This window comes from Tetrao urogallus, assembly GCF_951394365.1.
Source record: "Tetrao urogallus genome assembly, chromosome: 1".
NCBI classification, from domain to species: Eukaryota; Metazoa; Chordata; class Aves; order Galliformes; family Phasianidae; genus Tetrao; species Tetrao urogallus.
Window position 1 is genome coordinate 70,433,582 of NC_136813.1, and position 18,775 is coordinate 70,452,356.

Below are 18,775 nucleotides of genomic sequence, written 5' to 3' on the forward strand. Positions count from 1 at the left end.
CATTCACAGAAGGTTCCTGTTCTCACCTGAATAATCTCATCCACAGAGAGAGATCCGGAGAGGTTCTCTCTGGGAGATGGTGCAAAACTCTTCTGGAAGCAATTTCTTTGCAGACAGGTGCAGACATGAAAAGGACCGTTACCCCGTTGTAGTGCACTGCGTTGTGTACCTGGACCAAACCTGTAATGAAATTGTTGTGTCTGAGTTGAGGTCACATGGAGCTACCATGTTAAAGGACCTGCAGCTGACCTTCGTTTCTTTCTCCTAGTTCTGCAGTTTACTCTTTGGCATCTTACAATTACTTGCTGCTATGTTACTTGGACAAGTGATCCCTTTTGTCCTTACTTACCCCTCAGCCATAACAATCCCAAAACTAAACAATTCCCAAATAAATTATGCTTGTCTTTAGCTTGGAGAAGTGTGCGTTGTTTTATCTGTGGCATTTTGAAGATTTTACATATTGTGGTTACTCTGAAATGTGTATGTGAAATGTGAATAATAATATAATTACAACGTGTTTGTATACAGTACTTTGATTTAGCTCTTTCTGATAAAGGTAGCAATATTGTGAATGCTATATATATTTTCCTTTTCACAGGACGATTGTGTAGACACCATTTTCTCCTTTCCTTTTATAAACCTGTTGAGAGTCTCTCACCCCAGGAGCCTGAAGATGGTTGCCTCCCAATGTTGTATGTAAATCTGTAAATAACTCCACCGTTGCTTTTTTGAAAAAATCTGGTGCTAATGTTTTGCCTTTGGCATCCTGGAGATGGCTGTTTTTTCACCTTACGTTGTTCTCAATTTTAGGATCTCTTTGTATAGTGAGACTTCCACTATGTTCCTCCGATTGTTTGGATCCTGCAGCCCAGAGTGAAAATGTACAGTTTTCCTGCTTAACACTTCACACTTACCTACTGAAAAATGGCATTGCTTGACTTTGAGAAAATAAACTGTATATTTCAATGTACGGACATACCCTGTGTGTGCAGTTTTAACTGTGAAAACCTGCTGTTCTGCTGTGTGATGCTGTCCATTTCGTGGTGCATTTCTACAGTGCTTATGGCTTTTAAAGGCCAGTTTGCTTTCTCTTCACAGGCTGTTCAGTGTGTAGATGAATTGGTCATTCTCAAGTCCCCAGTACACGTACCAGAAATTCAGGGCATTCAGATTTTTCTGCTTAGGTGATTACAGCTTCAGTTTCACCTTCATCCTGTGTTTAGAATGATGCTTTGTGTGGAAATGTTTGGAGTTGGTTATTCTCAAATGTTTTTGCAAGATGACTGTGAATTCTCCAGTCATGGAGCTTCCATGGCAACTTTAAATTTCATCTTCTGTGTACCTGGACCAAACCTGTGATGAAATTGTTTTGTCTGAGTTGAGGTCACGTGGAGCCACCATGTTAAAGGACCTGCAGCTGACAGGGAAACAAAAAGAAGTGTATGCGTATTTTTGTAGCACAGATGACCACAGATAACACATTGTGGCTTGATAAATCATCATGGATGTGAACTGTCCATCAAGGTCTTCATTGTAGGAACTATGTGGAAAAAGGAAGTTAAGGAAGGTAAAATACGAGGGTATTTGTGGGATTTTTCTAAATCTCCAGTGGTGCTTTTACACATCATTCTTCTCTCCCTGTGCAAGTACATGTACACCCCTCATTGTGATAGGCTTCCAGGTCACTTGGTCTAATACAGCGTTACAGCTACAGGCAGGTCTAGCATTGTGTACTGCTATAGGCTGGGGAAAAAGATATGGCTCCTTAACTGAAATCAGGCTCTTTATTTTGTGTGTAGGGTATTTGAGACCCTCAGATTTCACCTTTTCACTGTGGTCTTTACCTAATGAAGCTCTGCTGATCAATTTTGGAGTACCTGTCTCAGTTTATACAGATTAAGTAATCTCCTGGCAGTCCAGAAGCAAAGCCTTGCAAGGGCTGTGCAGTAAAACTTTACATATTTAATGGTGACCAGTCATTTACTGCAGAAGTTCACAGATTTTTTCTCATTAAGGTTTCTCAGTCATGGGGTTTTAGAGTACAAATAGTTTTCCCGCTTACTTGGACAGAGCCTACCCACACAGTTATTTAAAAATAGTAACAATTACAGCTTAAAAGGACTAGGCTACATGTTGTCAATTATGTCAGCAGTAGTAAATTGGCCATCAGATTCACTTACCACAGTTCTAGTCTATACCTTAACTAATTACAATGATCCACGAGTAACAAGTTGTGTTGCCCTTGTGGTTTAAAACATCACCTCTAAAATCCTGGGTTTCATTCTCCCTACCTCCTGTTTTGATATTTTTGTCTATGAATAACATTATGCTGTTTAAAGCAGGTTAATTTAATGTATCTAAGGAGAAGATCTGAATGGAAATAAATTCAATGTAGTTCAAATAGCGCAAGGCTTCTCTCCCAGGCTGCCGCAGCACCTACAAGCAGAGTAGTCTCCTAAGTCTGGAGATGGCCTTGATACTGGGCTGTGCTATTCACTCCTGCCAGGCACTCCAGGTTTAGAGGTAACTACTGCTATGAATCTTATACTCATTTTCTCCTCATTTTTTTCTGGTTACAATAAGCTGCTAGCTGATGAGGTTGAAAGCAAACTTAGCTAATAATGTTATCCATTGTTTCTGCTACTTCTGGCAAAGCTTCCTCGTGCTGGTTGCTGCTATGGATGGGGTACTGGGAATACGTGGACTAGTAATGCAGTGCTTTCTGTCATTCTTTCCTGGGATGAAGCGGGACAAAGAATTCTGTGCACTTCCTGCTCAAAAGGCTCGAGTCCATAGCCTAAAATACCCTGGCACCATTCAAGAATGATCAGATTCCTACTACAAATCCACCTCTGTTGAAACGTCCTTATTTGCTATTCGTGACTGCCTGTCCTGACAAAGGAGAGCATTTAAGTAAGGAGTTTTGTGAGAGTAGCTCCAAAGACTTACAAAGATACAGAAGAATTGTTTTTGGTAAGAGAAATTCCCAGCAAAATGGTAGCTTAAGATGAACCTCCATGCTGCATGTCACAGGTGAGAACACTCAAGAGTTTTGATCTCTGCTAATTTATTTCCATGGGGTTAATGAAAGAATGGCTTCTCTTAAGTATATGCTAAGTTGTAACTGAGTTAACTAGGCCTTACTTGCTCCAAGTATCCTCTGTAATAGGGCTCAAAAAGCTGGCTGGTAAATTAAGCTTGTGTCTTTACTAAATAGGAATGCAGTGAGCAAATGTAGAATAAATAATAAGCAGTGGAAGATGAGATTATTTATCTCAGTGTCCAGATAGAAAAGCGTGATTTGTGTGAACAGTGTTCACAGCCACTCCCCAGGATTCCAACTGCAGCAGCTTTCACGCTCAGGTGTGTTCCTCCACACATAAAAAGAGAAATGGGACTGTGGTGATCGAGGTGACCAAAGCTGATCTGAAAGGGGTGGAGCGGGTCGAATGCTTTTTATTAATAACAAGATGATATGGATCTGAAGGAAGTGAAAACCAAAAAAAGAAGCAGAGTAGGTATTCCAAAGGGAGAGAGACTAAACAAGCATGAAAGTGTGTCAGGCTGTGAATTTCCTGCTTGCCTCTTTCTCTACATATGAGACAGAAAGGCCCTGTTCCTTTTTTGTACAGCAGGCATTTCTCATTACTGCTGTGGAAAAAATCCTCAGAGCATCGCTGAAATTTAAATGGATGGAGAAAAACTCAGAAGAATTCTGCATTGCCTCGGGCATGCCTGGAGGACACCACTGTGCTGTCATTCAGGAGCAGCCTTTCTTGACTCCAGAGGCACTGGCACACAGCTCTGGCCCTGATGGGCACTCACCACTGAGGAAGGAGTCATCCTTTCTTTCAGTCTATCCTAAATTCTCTAAGCAGCCCTGTTTGCTAGGCACTCAAGGTACTTGAACCCCCTGCACTGTGTGGTGTGCATTTTCCATCTTGTCTATTACCACTAATAGATCACTTACCAAGTGAGCAGACGGGCTTTTCTCTGGGATTTTGCTTGCACAATCACCACCTATTAAGAGCTTACTTTATCATTAGGCCTCTGCTGGGGGGCAGAGCAATATCCAATTCCTGTTTAAGCTGCATGCCCAAAAAGCAAACCAGGAATAAAGCAAAGGGAAGGCCAACATATTCAGCCTGAGCACTTGGGAATCAATAAGGAGAGGAGGATCCTGGCTGTCTGGGCCATTTGCACAGTTCACGATAGGCAACTGGTGAATTAAAAAACAGAAATGGTCTAGGGAGAAGAATCCTCAAAATCTACCTGATTGCCCCAAAACTACCCTCCAAACTTCAGGCTCTGATTGAGCAAGACAAAACTCCTAATTTAGGCATTGAAATAAATAAAAGATGGGATTAATCCCTACTTTAGGTGCCAAGCTCAGCATTAAATCCTAGTGTCAGAGCTGAAAGCCCAGCTGCCGTGGTGCACAGTGTTAATTGCAGGTCCATATGTCAAACACCTCTATGCACTGCACCCTTTTGGTGTGGATACAGACTATGTACCGCAGGGTCTCAGAGCTGGGGAATCTTCTTTTACTCTGTTTTCATAACGCTCCCTGCATCTTTGTATATATTTATACTTTGAGAGTTAAACAAAACAGCATTTTCTCCTATTTTTACTGCAAGGTGGAAAAAAAGCACAACCCAAGTTGGTAGAGTCTATCGTCACACGGGTTTTGCGAAGGCGGAATTCTTCACACCAGCATTTTTATGCCATGGGCAGTTCCACCACACAAATAGGTGATTACAGAAGAGGCAGAACAGTATTGCCACATGTGTGGCAAATGATAAAGAGGAAAGTTGTAGAGGGCGAGGTTGTTGTTTGGGTGCACTAAAGCAAATTGCACTTCCGTATGGTGGCATGTAAGGCAATTAGTCAAGCAGCAAATAGCAGATATTGCATGGATGGGGTGACAGAACTACACCCAGAAGCAAGGACTTTAAAACTGCATGGGATCACAGTGAGTTGTCAGCTAATATGACCTCTATACTCTAGTAGAAGTGCTGAAATAGTACCTTGGAAGGGAACAGGATAATGAGGAAAGTAATATCCTGCCATATAGTACTAGTGAAAACTTTCTAATAAGTTGTATTTAATTCTGTTATTCACATCCAATGTGAAGATACATGGGAAACATGAGAAAAGACTCATTTAGGTTATTAGAAAGAGTCTATCTGATAATAACAATACCAAAGAGCGTTCACTGATCAAAGGCTGAGATTTGAAGTGTACATGTCATGCAGCATTGCATACAAAAGGAAACTCCTTTGCAGAGAATGTCATAGCAAGAGCCACTGAGCTCAAGTCAGAATGTGAAAATAAAAATTAGATGCAAATGCCCTTGTCAGGAATACAGTAGTGGTGTCAGGAACCTCAGGGAATGATGCAGTATGAAGGTCAGATTTTAAGTCTCTGGAAGCCAGGAAACTTGGAATAAAATATTTACAGTCATCATAAGCCCACTATTCGTGTTTGAAGTTCTTATTTTGCGCGATCACATACCAACGTGCGACTACTTTGGTAAATATTTATACTGCCAAAGGTTTTATAGCTGGGGTCTTAAGAGAGCAGAGCTGATTACGACACGTGGCTTTCATAGAACAACAGGTAATGTCAACAGTGGGAGTCTGTGAGCTCTCAGCTTTCAGGTGATGCTGGAGTGTTCTGGGCAGCACGTTTTGGTCAGTTTTTTTCCTTGGTGAATTAAATTTGCCAACAATCTTGTGATTTTTTCTTCCATTACAGACCACCTTCACACGTGCAACTACAGGAATTGGTCCGTTGAAAGATCACAGCCATTCAGCATCCTTGTTCAGCTATGATGGTACCTGAGGGGCGTAAAGGCAGGAAAAAGCTTTTATGATGACAGTAAAGACTGGGAGGATCATCTCATAGCCGGCATCATAACCATAGAATGAATCATAGAGTCATAGAATGGCCTGGGTTGAAAAGGACCACAATGATCATCTGGTTTCAACCCCCCTACACGGGCACGGTCGCCAACTACCAGACCAGGCTGCCCAGAGCCACATCCAGCCAGGCCTTGAATGCCTCCAGTGTTGGGCATCCACAGCCTCCTTGGGCAGCCTGTTCCAGTGCTTCAAATGATCAGGTTCAATTTCAGCTATTGAGTCGTGAATCATCAGTTGTTCTCCTAGAGCTGTGCTTTAACAGTGCCCTATTATTTAAGCAGGAAGCTGCACTTCAAAGCTTTAAAGCGCCATACATTACCAGGTAAAGGTTTGTATTGATATCTCACTTGCGTTCCCATTACTGGAAATTTATTGGAATTTGATTTTCTTGTGACTTCTAATGACTGATAAGTAGAAGCTACAAAATCAGTTCCAGTGAAGGGGAAAAAGCCTGGTGTTTTGGCACTGCAGTGCTTTCACAGCACAGAAACAAATCCAGGGCAGAGTGAAAACTGAGTGTGACATGTTGATATCCTCCTCTCATCAGGTGGTCTTCTCCACTGGCTCTGGCATGTCAACAAGCCTGAGGAAAATGTCTTCGTTAGCTTTCAGTGACCTACTTTTTGGTATCTGCGAATAAGCAGAAAACTGCCCAAACTGCGAGCTGATTTTAGAAGCCCTTCATTCTGTGCGTGCGAGCTTTTGTGTTCTGCATCTCCAAAAAAAAAAAAAAAAAAGCAGCAATTTCCCCCCAAGACAAAGAAAAAAACCTTGTTTTTAATCAGCCCCTTGTTGAGTTGTGATTACAGCAAAATCACACCTCTCAAAATTATTCAGTCCGTAACTGACGCATGAATTTTGCTTCCAAAAGCTGAGCCCAGTGGAAATTCCTGCAAGTCGTCCATCTCATCTATAGGGGCAATCCAGGAGAAGCTGAGGCCAAAAGAACAGTTGTTCTGTGTCACTCTGAGGAGAGTAAGGTAGCAGTGATGGTGAATGAAAGGTGTCTGACACAGTTTGTGTAACAATAAACAAATATTCAGTCATAGGTATCGGTATTATTGCTGTGCAAGTTTGTTTGGTATGGGCTTCTCAGCTTTTAAGTACCTAAAATTACCACTGAATACTGTATCCTTTGCTAGGAGGGAAAACATATTTAATGCCTCAATTAATGTCAGAGTCTGATGGAGTGTTATACTAGAATGTTGGTCAGAAATTCAGAAACAGAAGGAGCAGGGGATAGTAGGTATTGAGCACTGAGTGTGGTGATGGATTGGAACAGGTTGCCCAAGGAGGCTGTGGATGCCCCATCCCTGCAGGCATTCAAGGCCAGGCTGGATGTGGCTCTGGGCAGCCTGGTCCGCTGGTTGGTGACCCTGCACATAGCAGGGGTTGAAACTAGATGATCTTTCTGGTCCTTTTCAACCCTGGCTATTCTATGGTTCTATAAAAGAGAAAACAAAGCCTCCAAAATGCAATGACATGATAGAAGCTACATCTGAAACTAAGTACGTACTGAGAGACAGCCTCAGTCCCCTTGTATGCGCAAACGAAGATTTTAATCATTCTTTTCTTGACCTAGTGGATCCTCTGGATCCTTGTGTCCTGGATCCAGAGAACTTCCCAGCTGATGGGGTCAATTGTCAAAGCAAGCAGCATCTGCTACCACCAGATAACAGGGTGAGTATGGTTTGGGGTGGTGAGGAGTACGTGGTACTGTGTCATTTGCTCACTGAGCACGGCAGCAGGTGTCTCTCTTTAAAGGCGAGCCTTGGGCAAGCTCTGACCACTGCATACTTCCAGCTTTAGTTGGGTTTGGCAGGGCAAAGTCACGGTAATAAACTGCCAGGGAGCAAAAGCCAAGCCCAACAGCCTTTGTCGTGTTAAAAAAGAGCACCCAGGCCCAGGGTCATGTTTAGGAACATGTGAGGATCTTGCTGTACCCATCCCACCATTGGTGGCCACCTCCACCTGGCCACAGCAGCAGCATGGAGTGGCCTGCCTTCCTGGAGCATCCCAGCCTGCTCTCCTACCGCTTTTTACCCCACCCCTAAGGCACGCACAGTGAAGTCTCAGGGGTTTTAACCCTTTTAAAGGCCAACTTCCTCTTGGATATTTATTATTGCAACAGCTTGCAACTGTCCAGCAGCTATAGATGTGTCCAGAGGGTTGTTTATGAATGTAGGCCCCTACAGTGGGGTAATGCTTTCTGTGAGTGATTGTGCACCCTATGATCATGTAAAACCTCACCTTTCTGTACCTTTCAGTGTTATTTAATGTGCTGTTGACAAAATTTAATGTGCTAGAGATGTGGCTTTGAGGAGACCTGCACAAAGCGGACAGATAATCTGCTACCTCTGGGCTAGAAAGCACTTTGTCACAGGTGTCATTTGACAAAGTTGTCTCACCTCTGAATTTCCCTGGCTTCATGGGGCAATTTACTTTGGCTATAAAGGCATACAGTCAGACAGGCATTTGTGCAAATATTCTTCATCGTGTTGCACCTGTCCTCAGGCGCGGCATTGGGTTTGGAGAGAAGTTTGTCTGATGATCTGCAGACAAAGAGTGAGGATGCAACAACCCTAATCCCCAGTTCACCCATCACCAGCTGGCATGCAGGAACACAGCTGGGTTTCCTGGTAGAAGTAACCTTTGTCTTGAAACAAAAGGCAAGAAAATACTTGTGCCTCAATTTCTGAGTGGTCCACAGGGTCTGCCTGCTGCTTAGCTGGGACCATTTGCTCAGCAATGTATCTTGCAAAGCATCTTGGTTTCTGCCTGTTTTTTTTTTTTTTCAGTGTGGCAAGCAAAAGGAAAATATCTTAAAACAAATATTTCCTGTTTTGTGGTATTCAGCAATGAAACTGTAAACCACAGAAGGGACTGGGCCTGATCTAAAGGTCTTTGAAGTCGGCAAAACTGTTCCCACTGATTTCAGTGCACTTTGGCCAAAGTAGGAACAGAGCAAATGCTTCCTGCTCAAAAAAGCATTAACCTTTGGTGTTTAAAGAACAGTAAAATCTGACGTGTAAGAAGTGTTCTTTCAAATAAGGCAGTCAGAAACTTCATTTAATTTTTACCTATTTCTCATCAATTTGCCACTATTTCTTTAAAAACGAATAAAATGTCTACAGAAGTCATAATCATGAATGAGGAAAGAGATTTTACACTCCCATTTGCTGCTTCCATTCTGTTTTGTGTGCATTATATTTCTCACTAATGTGATGAAGCTTGATTTGCTGGCTATTTTATCAAAGGGCTATAGACTTCCAGTTGATTTACACTTCATTGCACTGATGTCATTTGACAAATACATCACAAATGTTATTTATTTATTTATTTTACATACAGTTTAATCTTTAAATACCACAGTGGTCTTTTGGGACTGGGAAGAACTAGGTCAGAGATACAGATGTACACAGATTTGAGCAGCAAAGAGGAGTTGTTCTGTTGCTGCTTCAACAGCCTGGTTGGGCAAACAGCCTGCGTGCCGTATCTTCACACATGAAATCAGCAATGGATTTGCCAGCAGATTTTGTCTCACACCACTATTAAATCAAAGAAAAAAGAACCTGTCTCCCAGCTGCCTACTGCCCAAGGATGCTGTCCTTCCAAATCAACAGACCCATCATAATGTCAAAAAAAGCCATACTCAAGTCTAATACATGACAACAAGCTCATTAGGGACTCAGTGTGTTGGTGCACAGCCAGTAGTGATGAAACACCTCCAGTGGCCACATTCTGCATGGGACACCAAGCCCCAACACATTGCAGAAGAGCCACGGCCCATGGAGCCAGGCTGTTACCTGCACCACAAACAGTGAATCATCATCAGCTGGGAGATACTGCAGGAACTGGATTAAAGGTGATGTGGAGAACTGAAGGATACTTCAGTGGCTTAATGCCACTTCACAGCCTTCTTCGGTGGTGGTAAGGAACAGTCATGGTGCTAATTACAGGTGAGAAGAGTTTTTCAAGGAGGGTTTCCCTTTTCAGTATATTTCTCCTGGGAAATAAACTTCCTCATCTTTCAATACCAGCCCTGGAAATTCCTTGCCTCTGCAGGAGCCAGTGCATCTTTTAGAGATTACAATAATTTATCCTAGGTTTCAAAGAGAGGAAACCAGAAGGAAGAGGAGAGCTCTCCTACTGTTCATAAGGAGAAACATTTACATTCATAGGAAAGCCACAAAGCGAGACAAAAATATAAATTAAATTAAAGAAATAAATTAGTAAAGCTACCAAGTGTGGCACTATTTGCATTGAAGTATGCACACTGTCAACCATAGCTCAACAAGAGAGCCATTCCACTTGAGTTTGTCCTTGGTAACCTCTTCCTTCTCCCCTACATTTCTCCCTGCTGCAGAGCTGCACTGATTTCATTACCTGTGTAAATACAGAAGAAAGCTCTAATAAAGAAGAAAGGGTTATTAAATGACTTTATTCTCTTTCAAATGAAGATTCTGTGTCCTTCAGGCTGTCAGACCAGGGGCACCATGGTGGTCTTAAGTAGGAAAAGGATATGATCACATGGGCAGTTTTTCTGAAAGAGCGTCTTACAGAAAAAATGAGAGTTACTAATATACTTTGGTAGTGTTTCACAGCAATTAGAAATGATGCCATATGGTAAAGCTTACATATTTTTATAGTATGTTAATGATTAACTGACTCTTTCCATCTTTATTGACTTAGTGGGAGAGTGACAAGGAACTGCGAGGTACCTGTTCGGTAGCACAAGATTTGCAGGGGCATTTATTTTCACCTCTCTTCTGGAACTTGCTGCACCCAGCTGACACTGCTTCAAAGCCTTGGACAACGCTCAGTCCCACAGAAGTAAGTCTGCTCTACTTTTTATACGACTTCTTTTATGAAGTGCTGATGAAGAACAGATGGGGAGATATTTAAATATTTATTTGTTTCCTCTAAAGAATGTTTTCCCAACTGAGAATTGAAGAATTAAATTTTTGAGCACTAGATCACAGGGATATTGCTAGGAAGAGACCTTCTTAATTGCTCTGCTGTAGTTTTTTTCCTACTTCCTTTTTGCTGCAAGACATGGATTGAGCAAAGGATTTGGTCAGTAAGCCTTGCCCTGTATAGGCCAATAAAGCTGCATCTTGGCTATAAAACTTCACAAAAGTGGGATTTGAATGTTAATTTCAAAATGCATGTGGTGCCTGGCAACATCTACAGCTAAAATATTTGCTTAAAACATTAAAAAAAAAAATCTAAAGTAAATTAATTGCTGCTTACACAAGCTGGGAAAAATAACCTTGTGCATATTTTGTATAGGAAGAGTTTATCAGGCACTTTCTTGTCAAGGTGGTTACAGCTGCAGCAGAACTCCTATAGCAGGGCTGTTCAGCAGCAGATGGCAAAGGAGGGATCTTACTTAGCTCCTCTGTTGTTACCATTTTTAGTGTACTTTACCCTAGCTGTGCTAGCATTTACAAAGAAACAAATATTGTCTCTTACCATTTTGGAAGGCTCTCTTTTCAACCACCCACCCTCTGCCTCTAAGGAGAATCTCGAGTCGCTGTGTGAGGGCTGTGTGCTCTTCAGTTCCCTCTTCACTGGCAGTTCCTTATGAGGCACAGGGAGTGCTTACAGCTCCTGACTGGGTGCCGTGCACTGTGTCCTAGCCTGATGCTCACGATGTTGCCAGTATTCTTCACTTCTCCCACAGACAGCACCTGGTCCAATTCCTTTGGCTGGATGCTGACTTGTCTAAGAAACTTCTTCTCATGCCCTCAGCCCATGCTCAGTGCCTTGCTCTTCCTGCTCTGTGAGCTCCCGGGGCCTGGCCGTGGCTGCCTCCTGATGGCATAGCTGTGTTTGCTTTGTGCCAGGCAGGCCCGCGGGTTTCCCTCTCCTCGATAAAGCTTCCCAGGAGGATGCCATCTCAACATAGCTGGAGGAGCTGTCCTGTTTTTCCAGCAGTTGTAATTCTGAGCAGATTCTACTGTTCTGCTTAGCCTTTAATTGGCTCCATTCGAGCCTCAAGGCAAAGGCGAAACAATCCAGTAAAATATACGTAAATCATAGTAAAACCTATGATAAGGAGGTGTCCTGGTTCAAACCTACTGCCATCACACTCCATGCAAGCCTGCGATGTTTCCACACTTTGATTTTTAGCTTAAGATGGGCTCAATCTCAGGAAAGCAAAGTAGGGCCCGAAAAACCAGTGAGCAATATTCAGAAATTATTGGTTTCACTTCATTCTGGCATTAAAGCAAACCAAACAAAATCTGTTCCCAAAATGGACAGAGAGCTTTTACACAGCTCAGTCTCACTGTATTCTTCCTTGATGGAACAAATGTGCAGGCTGCTTTGGTTTGTTTATTTTGAAACACAAAGAGTGGTGAGCAGTGAAGTAGTTCATAACACTGGATGTGAACATACGAGAGGAAGGGGATGTGTGGAATCATAGAATTGTTTGGGTTGGAAAGGATCACAAAACGCACCCATCCCAACCCCTGCCATGGGCAGGGCTGCTCCCCACCAGCTCAGCTGCCCAGGGCCCCATCCAACCTGGCCTTGAGCACCTCCAGAGATGGGGCACCACAGCTTCTCTGGGCAGCTGTGCCAGCGCCTCTTCAACCCTGAGTAAAAAAATTCCTCCTTTAGCCTAAATCTCCCTTCTTTTGATTTAAAACCATTCCCCCCTTGTCCTATCGCCATCTGCTCGTGTAAAAAGTCAGTCTCCTTCCTGCTTATAAGCTCCACTCAAGTACAGGAACGCCACATTTATGTCTCCTCAGAGCCTTCTCTTCTCCAAGCTTAACAAGCCCAGCTCCCTTAGCCTTTCTTCATAGTAGAGGTGCTCCAGCCCTCTGATCGCCTTCATGGCCCTCCTCTCAACTCACTCCAACAGCTCTGCATCCTTCCTGTATTGGGGGCCGCATGCCTGGATGCATGCAGTCCTCCAGATGGGGCCTCACAAAGGCAGAGCAGAGAGGGGCAATCCCCTCCCTCTCCTTGTTGGCCACCCTTCTTTTGATGCAGCCCAGGATACAGGGCTCCAAGCGCACACTGCTGGCTTGGCTCACGTCCAGCTTTTCGTCCGCCAGAGCCGCCAAATGCTTCTCTTGCAGGCTGCTCTCAATGAGTTCTTCTCTCAGAGTGTGCATGTTTCTGGGATTGCCCCAGTCCAGATGCAACACCTTACATTTGGCCTTACTGAATCTCCTTATGTTCATGTGGGCCCATTTTTCAAGCTTGTGGATGAGTGCGTGGATAGGGACACTCTTTTATGCCACCCTACGACTTGAGCCCCTGGCACAGGAGCTCACTCTGGGAAGGGGTCTGAGACCCAGTAACCTGAAAGGCTCACTTACATTTAAGTGAACTAATTAAGGAAGCATGCTAGCTAGTGTCTTTTTTTTCCCCCTTTTTTAGCTTCCTCATTCACCTGCAGGGTTTTAATTAATTTATTTTTTTTTCAGAACCTTAAGACAGAACCTTTAGGAAGCAGATTTGAAACCCAGCTGATGCATACACACCACTGAAGGTAATTAAAAATGGAAAAATGGTTTACATAGGGCCCCAGTATTAGGTCCAGAAGTGAAATGTGTTTCACAGCTCTGAGAATTGTTAACACAGCCACTGCCCTCTGTCAGTATTACTGGTAAGTGGAAGTAGAAGTGTTGACACAATGTGAAATGCAGCTCCATTTTTCCTGCAAACATCAAGCGATGGGACCAAGAAAAGATCTTTATCTCTCAAATGGTAGCATTTCATTTTATTCTTTTCAAAGGTAAGCTTGAAGCACTGGTGACCCCCCAAATCACCATGTTGCCATGTGGTAGTTGAGAGAGCGGTTTGCTTCCATTTTTTCTCCTAGAAGAAAGCCTGTGGCTGCAGGAAAGTCACCACAGCTCCAGGCATCCTCATCTGCTCCTTGTAAGAAGGAGGGGTAGGCCATATGTCATCATGTCCCTGAAATACATTAGCAATAGCTCCACAAACTTCTTGAACAGCTGCCTACTGTGCACTGATTGAAATAAAGGAAAATCCACAGTAAAACTGAAAGGATCCTTCAAGATTTTACGTTCAGATTAACTCACTTAGCATGTACCACATTTCATTAACCTCTGTCTTTGTGCAAATTTCCCTTGAACACAATCAAGTTTCCATTTTAATTTTAATAGAGTGGGGCATTTGGTCAAAAATATATCCATGAAAGAAATCCCTTCCAAACAAAAAAAGATGTAGTTAAGATTGCAAGTGATAACAGGGGACTGTGAGGGGGGGAGCCAACTATATCCTGGGCTGCATTAAAAAAGTGGTGACCAGCAAGGAGAGGGAGGTGATTGTCCCCCCTCTACTCAACTCTTGTGAGGCCCTATCTGGAGTACTGCATCCACACCTGGGACCCCCTGTACAGGAAGGATGTGGAGCTCTTGGAGTGTGTCCAGAGGAGGGCCACTAAGATGATCAGAGGGCTGGAGCACCTCTCCTATGAGGAAAGGTTGTGGGAACTGGGCTTGTTTAGCTTGGAGAAGAGAAGGCACCTGGGAGACCTCATTGGAGCCTTCCAATATTTGATGGGACTGTAAAAGCAAGAGGGTTTACAGGAGCTGATAGTGATAGGACAATGGGGAATGGTTTTAAACTGAGACAGGGAAGGTTTACGTTAGATATTAGGAGGAAGTTTTTCACTCAGAGGGTGGTGACGCACTGGAACAGGTTGCCCAGAGAGGTTGTGGATGCTTCATCCACAAGTAATTAAAGTACAAGTAAGTAAAGAAAAGTAATGTCTCTAGAAGTGCTGCAGGTATTTGGAATGATACTGTTGATGTGGCATTAAAGGCGGAATTGTAGCCCACTCTTGACACACTCCTCTTGCTTCTTTGGGGGAAAGCATTTTGGGTCAGGCCTTGTGTCTCCAGGCACACACACCACGTGAGCCGAGCTGCCTCCTCCTGCCCCATCGGCTTTGTAGCTGACCTTCCTATGAGGTATCTGGCATGTAACCTCTGATTGCTAAAATCTGAAGCTTTGAGGGAACTTCCCAGACAAGAATTTCCCACCAGGAAAGCAGCTAATAGCTCAGAAGACCTCTTGTAGCTGAGTGAGTATGAGCTCATTTGCCTTAGGAGATTTCCTGTAGTCATCACATTACATCATTGTGTTATTCAGATCATACAGGTAATCTTACTATGCTAATTAAATTAACCCCAGATATTTCTCTCCTTACTGAAGCACAAAATCAGTCAGTAGAAGATGCCATTGCTGTCCATGCTAGCACAGGCTGCCCACTGATTTGTGCTTTGAACTTTCCACTATAGCTGTAAGCACACAGAGGCTGGACATTGAAGTTTTCATATCACGGGTCAAGAAAGGACATTTGCACAAGGACCAAGAAGTGTAACTAAAAATCTGTTTAATGAGAATATCAAGTTAGCAGCAGGTTCTCCCATCCCAAAGGAGGTGGGAATGCCCTCTGCAGATCGCTCCTGGCTTTACTGGGACCTGGGAGTGAAATGTCTGCTTTGCCCATGCTCCGTGCCTTCAGAAATGCCACAAAGGCCCTAGGAACAGGGTTTGCTGGGTGTGAGTGGCTTTCCCTAATGCTCTTTCCTGAGGGACCCGCAGCTCCTCTGAGAGAGGCTCAATGCATCCCAGAGGAATGTGCTGGATGGGTAAATGCTGCGTGCCAGACCTGCAGGCAAAGCGCTGAGTGATCCGACAAACATAAAATATTAAATCTGTATAGAAAGATAAGCTTGGAAATGCCTTCTAAGGCAGTGCACAGGCTCCTGATTTATGTGAGATATTTGATACTAAATACAGTCTTATCCAAAGACTGCCCTTAAATCAATCCTTCTGGCGAGTGATGTGTATCCATTCCAATTTGAAGATAGCAGCAAAACCTACAGAATTTATTCTTAAATTCTCAACAATAGAGGCAGGAAACAGAAAACAGATCACTGTTTTGATTCTGATATGTTTTTGTAAGGCAAGTAACTTCCTTGCCAATCTCAACATTTCATTCATTATATTCTTCCCAAGTCCCAATATGAGTAGTTATAAGTCATAAGTAGGGGCTTCTATTCCTTTTTTCAAAACAGCTAAATATAATAATTGTAATTTAGCTTCACCACTCATCTCCAAAGTACTTCTTTTCCATCCAGATTTTTCTCTAAAAGTCAGCACTACTACGTTAGATAGATGAAATCCAGTGAGTAGGTAGCAAAAGGAGCCAAAAAATGAACCATTTCCCATATATGATGCCATGATAAGTAATGTCATGTGTTTCCAAACATTTGTACCTCATCTAAGCATGAGACTTCCAACTTTGTTATCTGATTAATTCCCATTGTTTTTAGAATTTTTGTGTAAGCACTGGATTCTTTCATCCTAAGTGTTTTCTTGTTCTGTATTTTTGCTGAATCTCACAGGGAAAAAGAAATAAGAACTTTTCCTATTTTTCAGTTTTAAAATTTAATTCTTGATATTCTTAAATACACCATTTAAGTAATGTAGCATGTAGAGCACTCAGTAGTGGATACAATTATCTAATTTAATTCTGTGAGAAGGTGGACAAATTCAACCCATAAAGATACACTTTGACACCATACACCTAACCACCTCTCAGTGACAGTGAGCAGCTGTTAGGTGACACTGAGCACTGCCTGTCTTTTATGAACTTGATATCAATCAGTTGACTAAATGGCTGTTAATAGTGCTTAGGAACAGTGTTACAGAAATATGGGCTCTGCGTATTTTAATATGATTCAGATTTGGCCTGTGTTCAACTGATTCAAGCAAAAGTAGAAGGAAATAAACACAAAAATATTTTGATTGCTCTCTTTTTTTTTTCTTTTTTTTCTTTTTTTTTTTTTGTCTAAGAAAGATCAACTGATGCTTACAGAAACAATTTTAGTGTTTCTGTAAGCTATTTTAATATGGAAATGTCTCAGAAAAAAAAAAAGCCATTTCTAACTTCATGTGTTGGCAACAATACTGTATGGCTATTAATAGCTGTCATTGTTCGCATATATCTATATATAATAATTCTGCAAATAAAATATCAGATTAAGAAAGCATTTATAAATTGGTGTTGTTTTAAGTAGATACAAATACAAGAGAATATTCTGGAGCAACTTTCTCCATGACAGAAAGGATTAAATGTACATGTGTAATAATCATAGAATCATAGAACAGTTTGATTTTAGGAAGAAATTCTATACTGTGAGGGTGGTGGGACATTGGAACAGCTTGCCTATTCAAAGCCAGATCTTTCCTGCTGATGAGTCATTCCTGTAGTTATTCAGAAAGCTGTATGAAAGAGGTGGGAAATTGTAGATATTTTTCATTTAAAAAGGCACCCTCAGTTCACACTCAGACTACAAAGTCAGCAAAGACAAAACTTATTGCTAGGCGAAATAGCCAGAGATTTTTCACCACAGTTTTAGGATGATTGGACAAGAAAAGCCAGGTACCCCCAGGGGTACTGACTATATGCAGTGCATCTGAGGGCCTGTGGAACATAGCAGTTAAATAGAGGGAGAAAATAACTTGGAAAAAGATGTGAATTTTTCTTTTGTGGGTGTAAAATAGAGATTGTGAGGGGTGCTATACAGAGACCCTTTCTTCTCCTTCTGATGCAATGAGATATACAGAATTAAAGCTTAAGTGTTATTTGTCTGCCCTGAACTTAGCACTTCACTAGAGTTAGGGAGGGGTGACTGCCAGCCTCCTCCACCATGCACTCTCTTGCCTTTCACTGGTGGGTGCACCTGGTCACACTGTCTTGGTTCTATGCTGTGTTTCCTTCCAGCACTCACCTCTGGCTGCATGGCAGGGCTCATGGCAGAGAAGGCCCCCACATGATGAGCTCCCTGATTGACACCTCTTACCTCCAGCTGGCTTCCTTTGCACTGGGGACAGTAGGCTGGATTCTGTGCACCATTGCCATGGGACTTGTGGAGTGGAGGGTGTGGCACGTGGACAACACCACCATCATCTCCTCTGGCATCGCCTGGGTGGGGATTTGGAAAGTCTGCTTCATCAGTTATATTCACGTCTCACCTGGCTATGAAGAGCAGTTCTGCCATAAATTCAGTGGTTATGACTCCTCCATCCCTGGCGAAATCTATGCTGCTCAGGGTCTCCTGGTGATCGCCATGGTCATGGGATTGCTGGGACTGATCTCCACAATATGTGCTCTGAGAAATATTTATATGGGAATCAGTCATAAAACTGCCATTATCCGTTTCTTCCTGGTGGGTGGCTTCTTCTACGTGTTTGCTGGTCTGTGCGTCCTGATTCCAGTGAGCTATAACTTCTACTCTGTAACGCAGAACCAGAGCATCGCCTTCCCTCCCTCCTACCTCATGCCCTCCAGTCCCGTGGCACAGGAAGCTGGTGCTGCCATTCCCATTGGGATTATATCTGCCATCCTGCTGCTGCTGAGCGGGATCTTTTCTCTCTCCTACAGATTCCCTGCAACCACAAACACATGAAATCCTGATGGGATGAATTGCTCCATATATTTTCAGAGTATGGTCAAAATATAAGGATGGCAGCAGAAGTGGTTCTTCAAATAAGAAACTACAGCATTTTAGTCCACAGTAGCCAGCATATGTTGTTATAAGACTGAATTATCATCTTGATTGCCATGTGGGACCAGAAGTTTGTCTTTGAGATCATTGCTGTTGAGCAGCAATGCTAATTATTAAGATTTATCAGTTGTCCTCCTTATATATACATATACAATGTCTATGGATTAACTTATTTTTTGTGCCAGATGCTTACTGTGTTCAAAGAGCTGCCTCTGATTTAATTGTCCTGTTAGAAATACGTGGAATGACACGTGAAATACATGGGATGACACGTGAAACATG

General features: G+C 42.7%; 1 protein-coding gene across 1 annotated transcript; it reads left to right on the forward strand.

Annotated features, from left to right (window-relative positions):
• Positions 1–13,618: 13,618 nt before the first annotated feature.
• CLDN34 (claudin 34) lies at positions 13,619–18,394 on the forward strand (the record flags this gene model as incomplete). The annotated part of the gene is made up of 2 exons (XM_079549116.1): positions 13,619–13,680; positions 17,710–18,394. The coding sequence occupies 2 exons, from the start codon at positions 13,619–13,621 to the stop codon at positions 18,392–18,394; spliced, it is 747 nt and encodes a 248-aa protein (XP_079405242.1).
• Between the last annotated feature and the right edge of the window lie 381 nt (positions 18,395–18,775).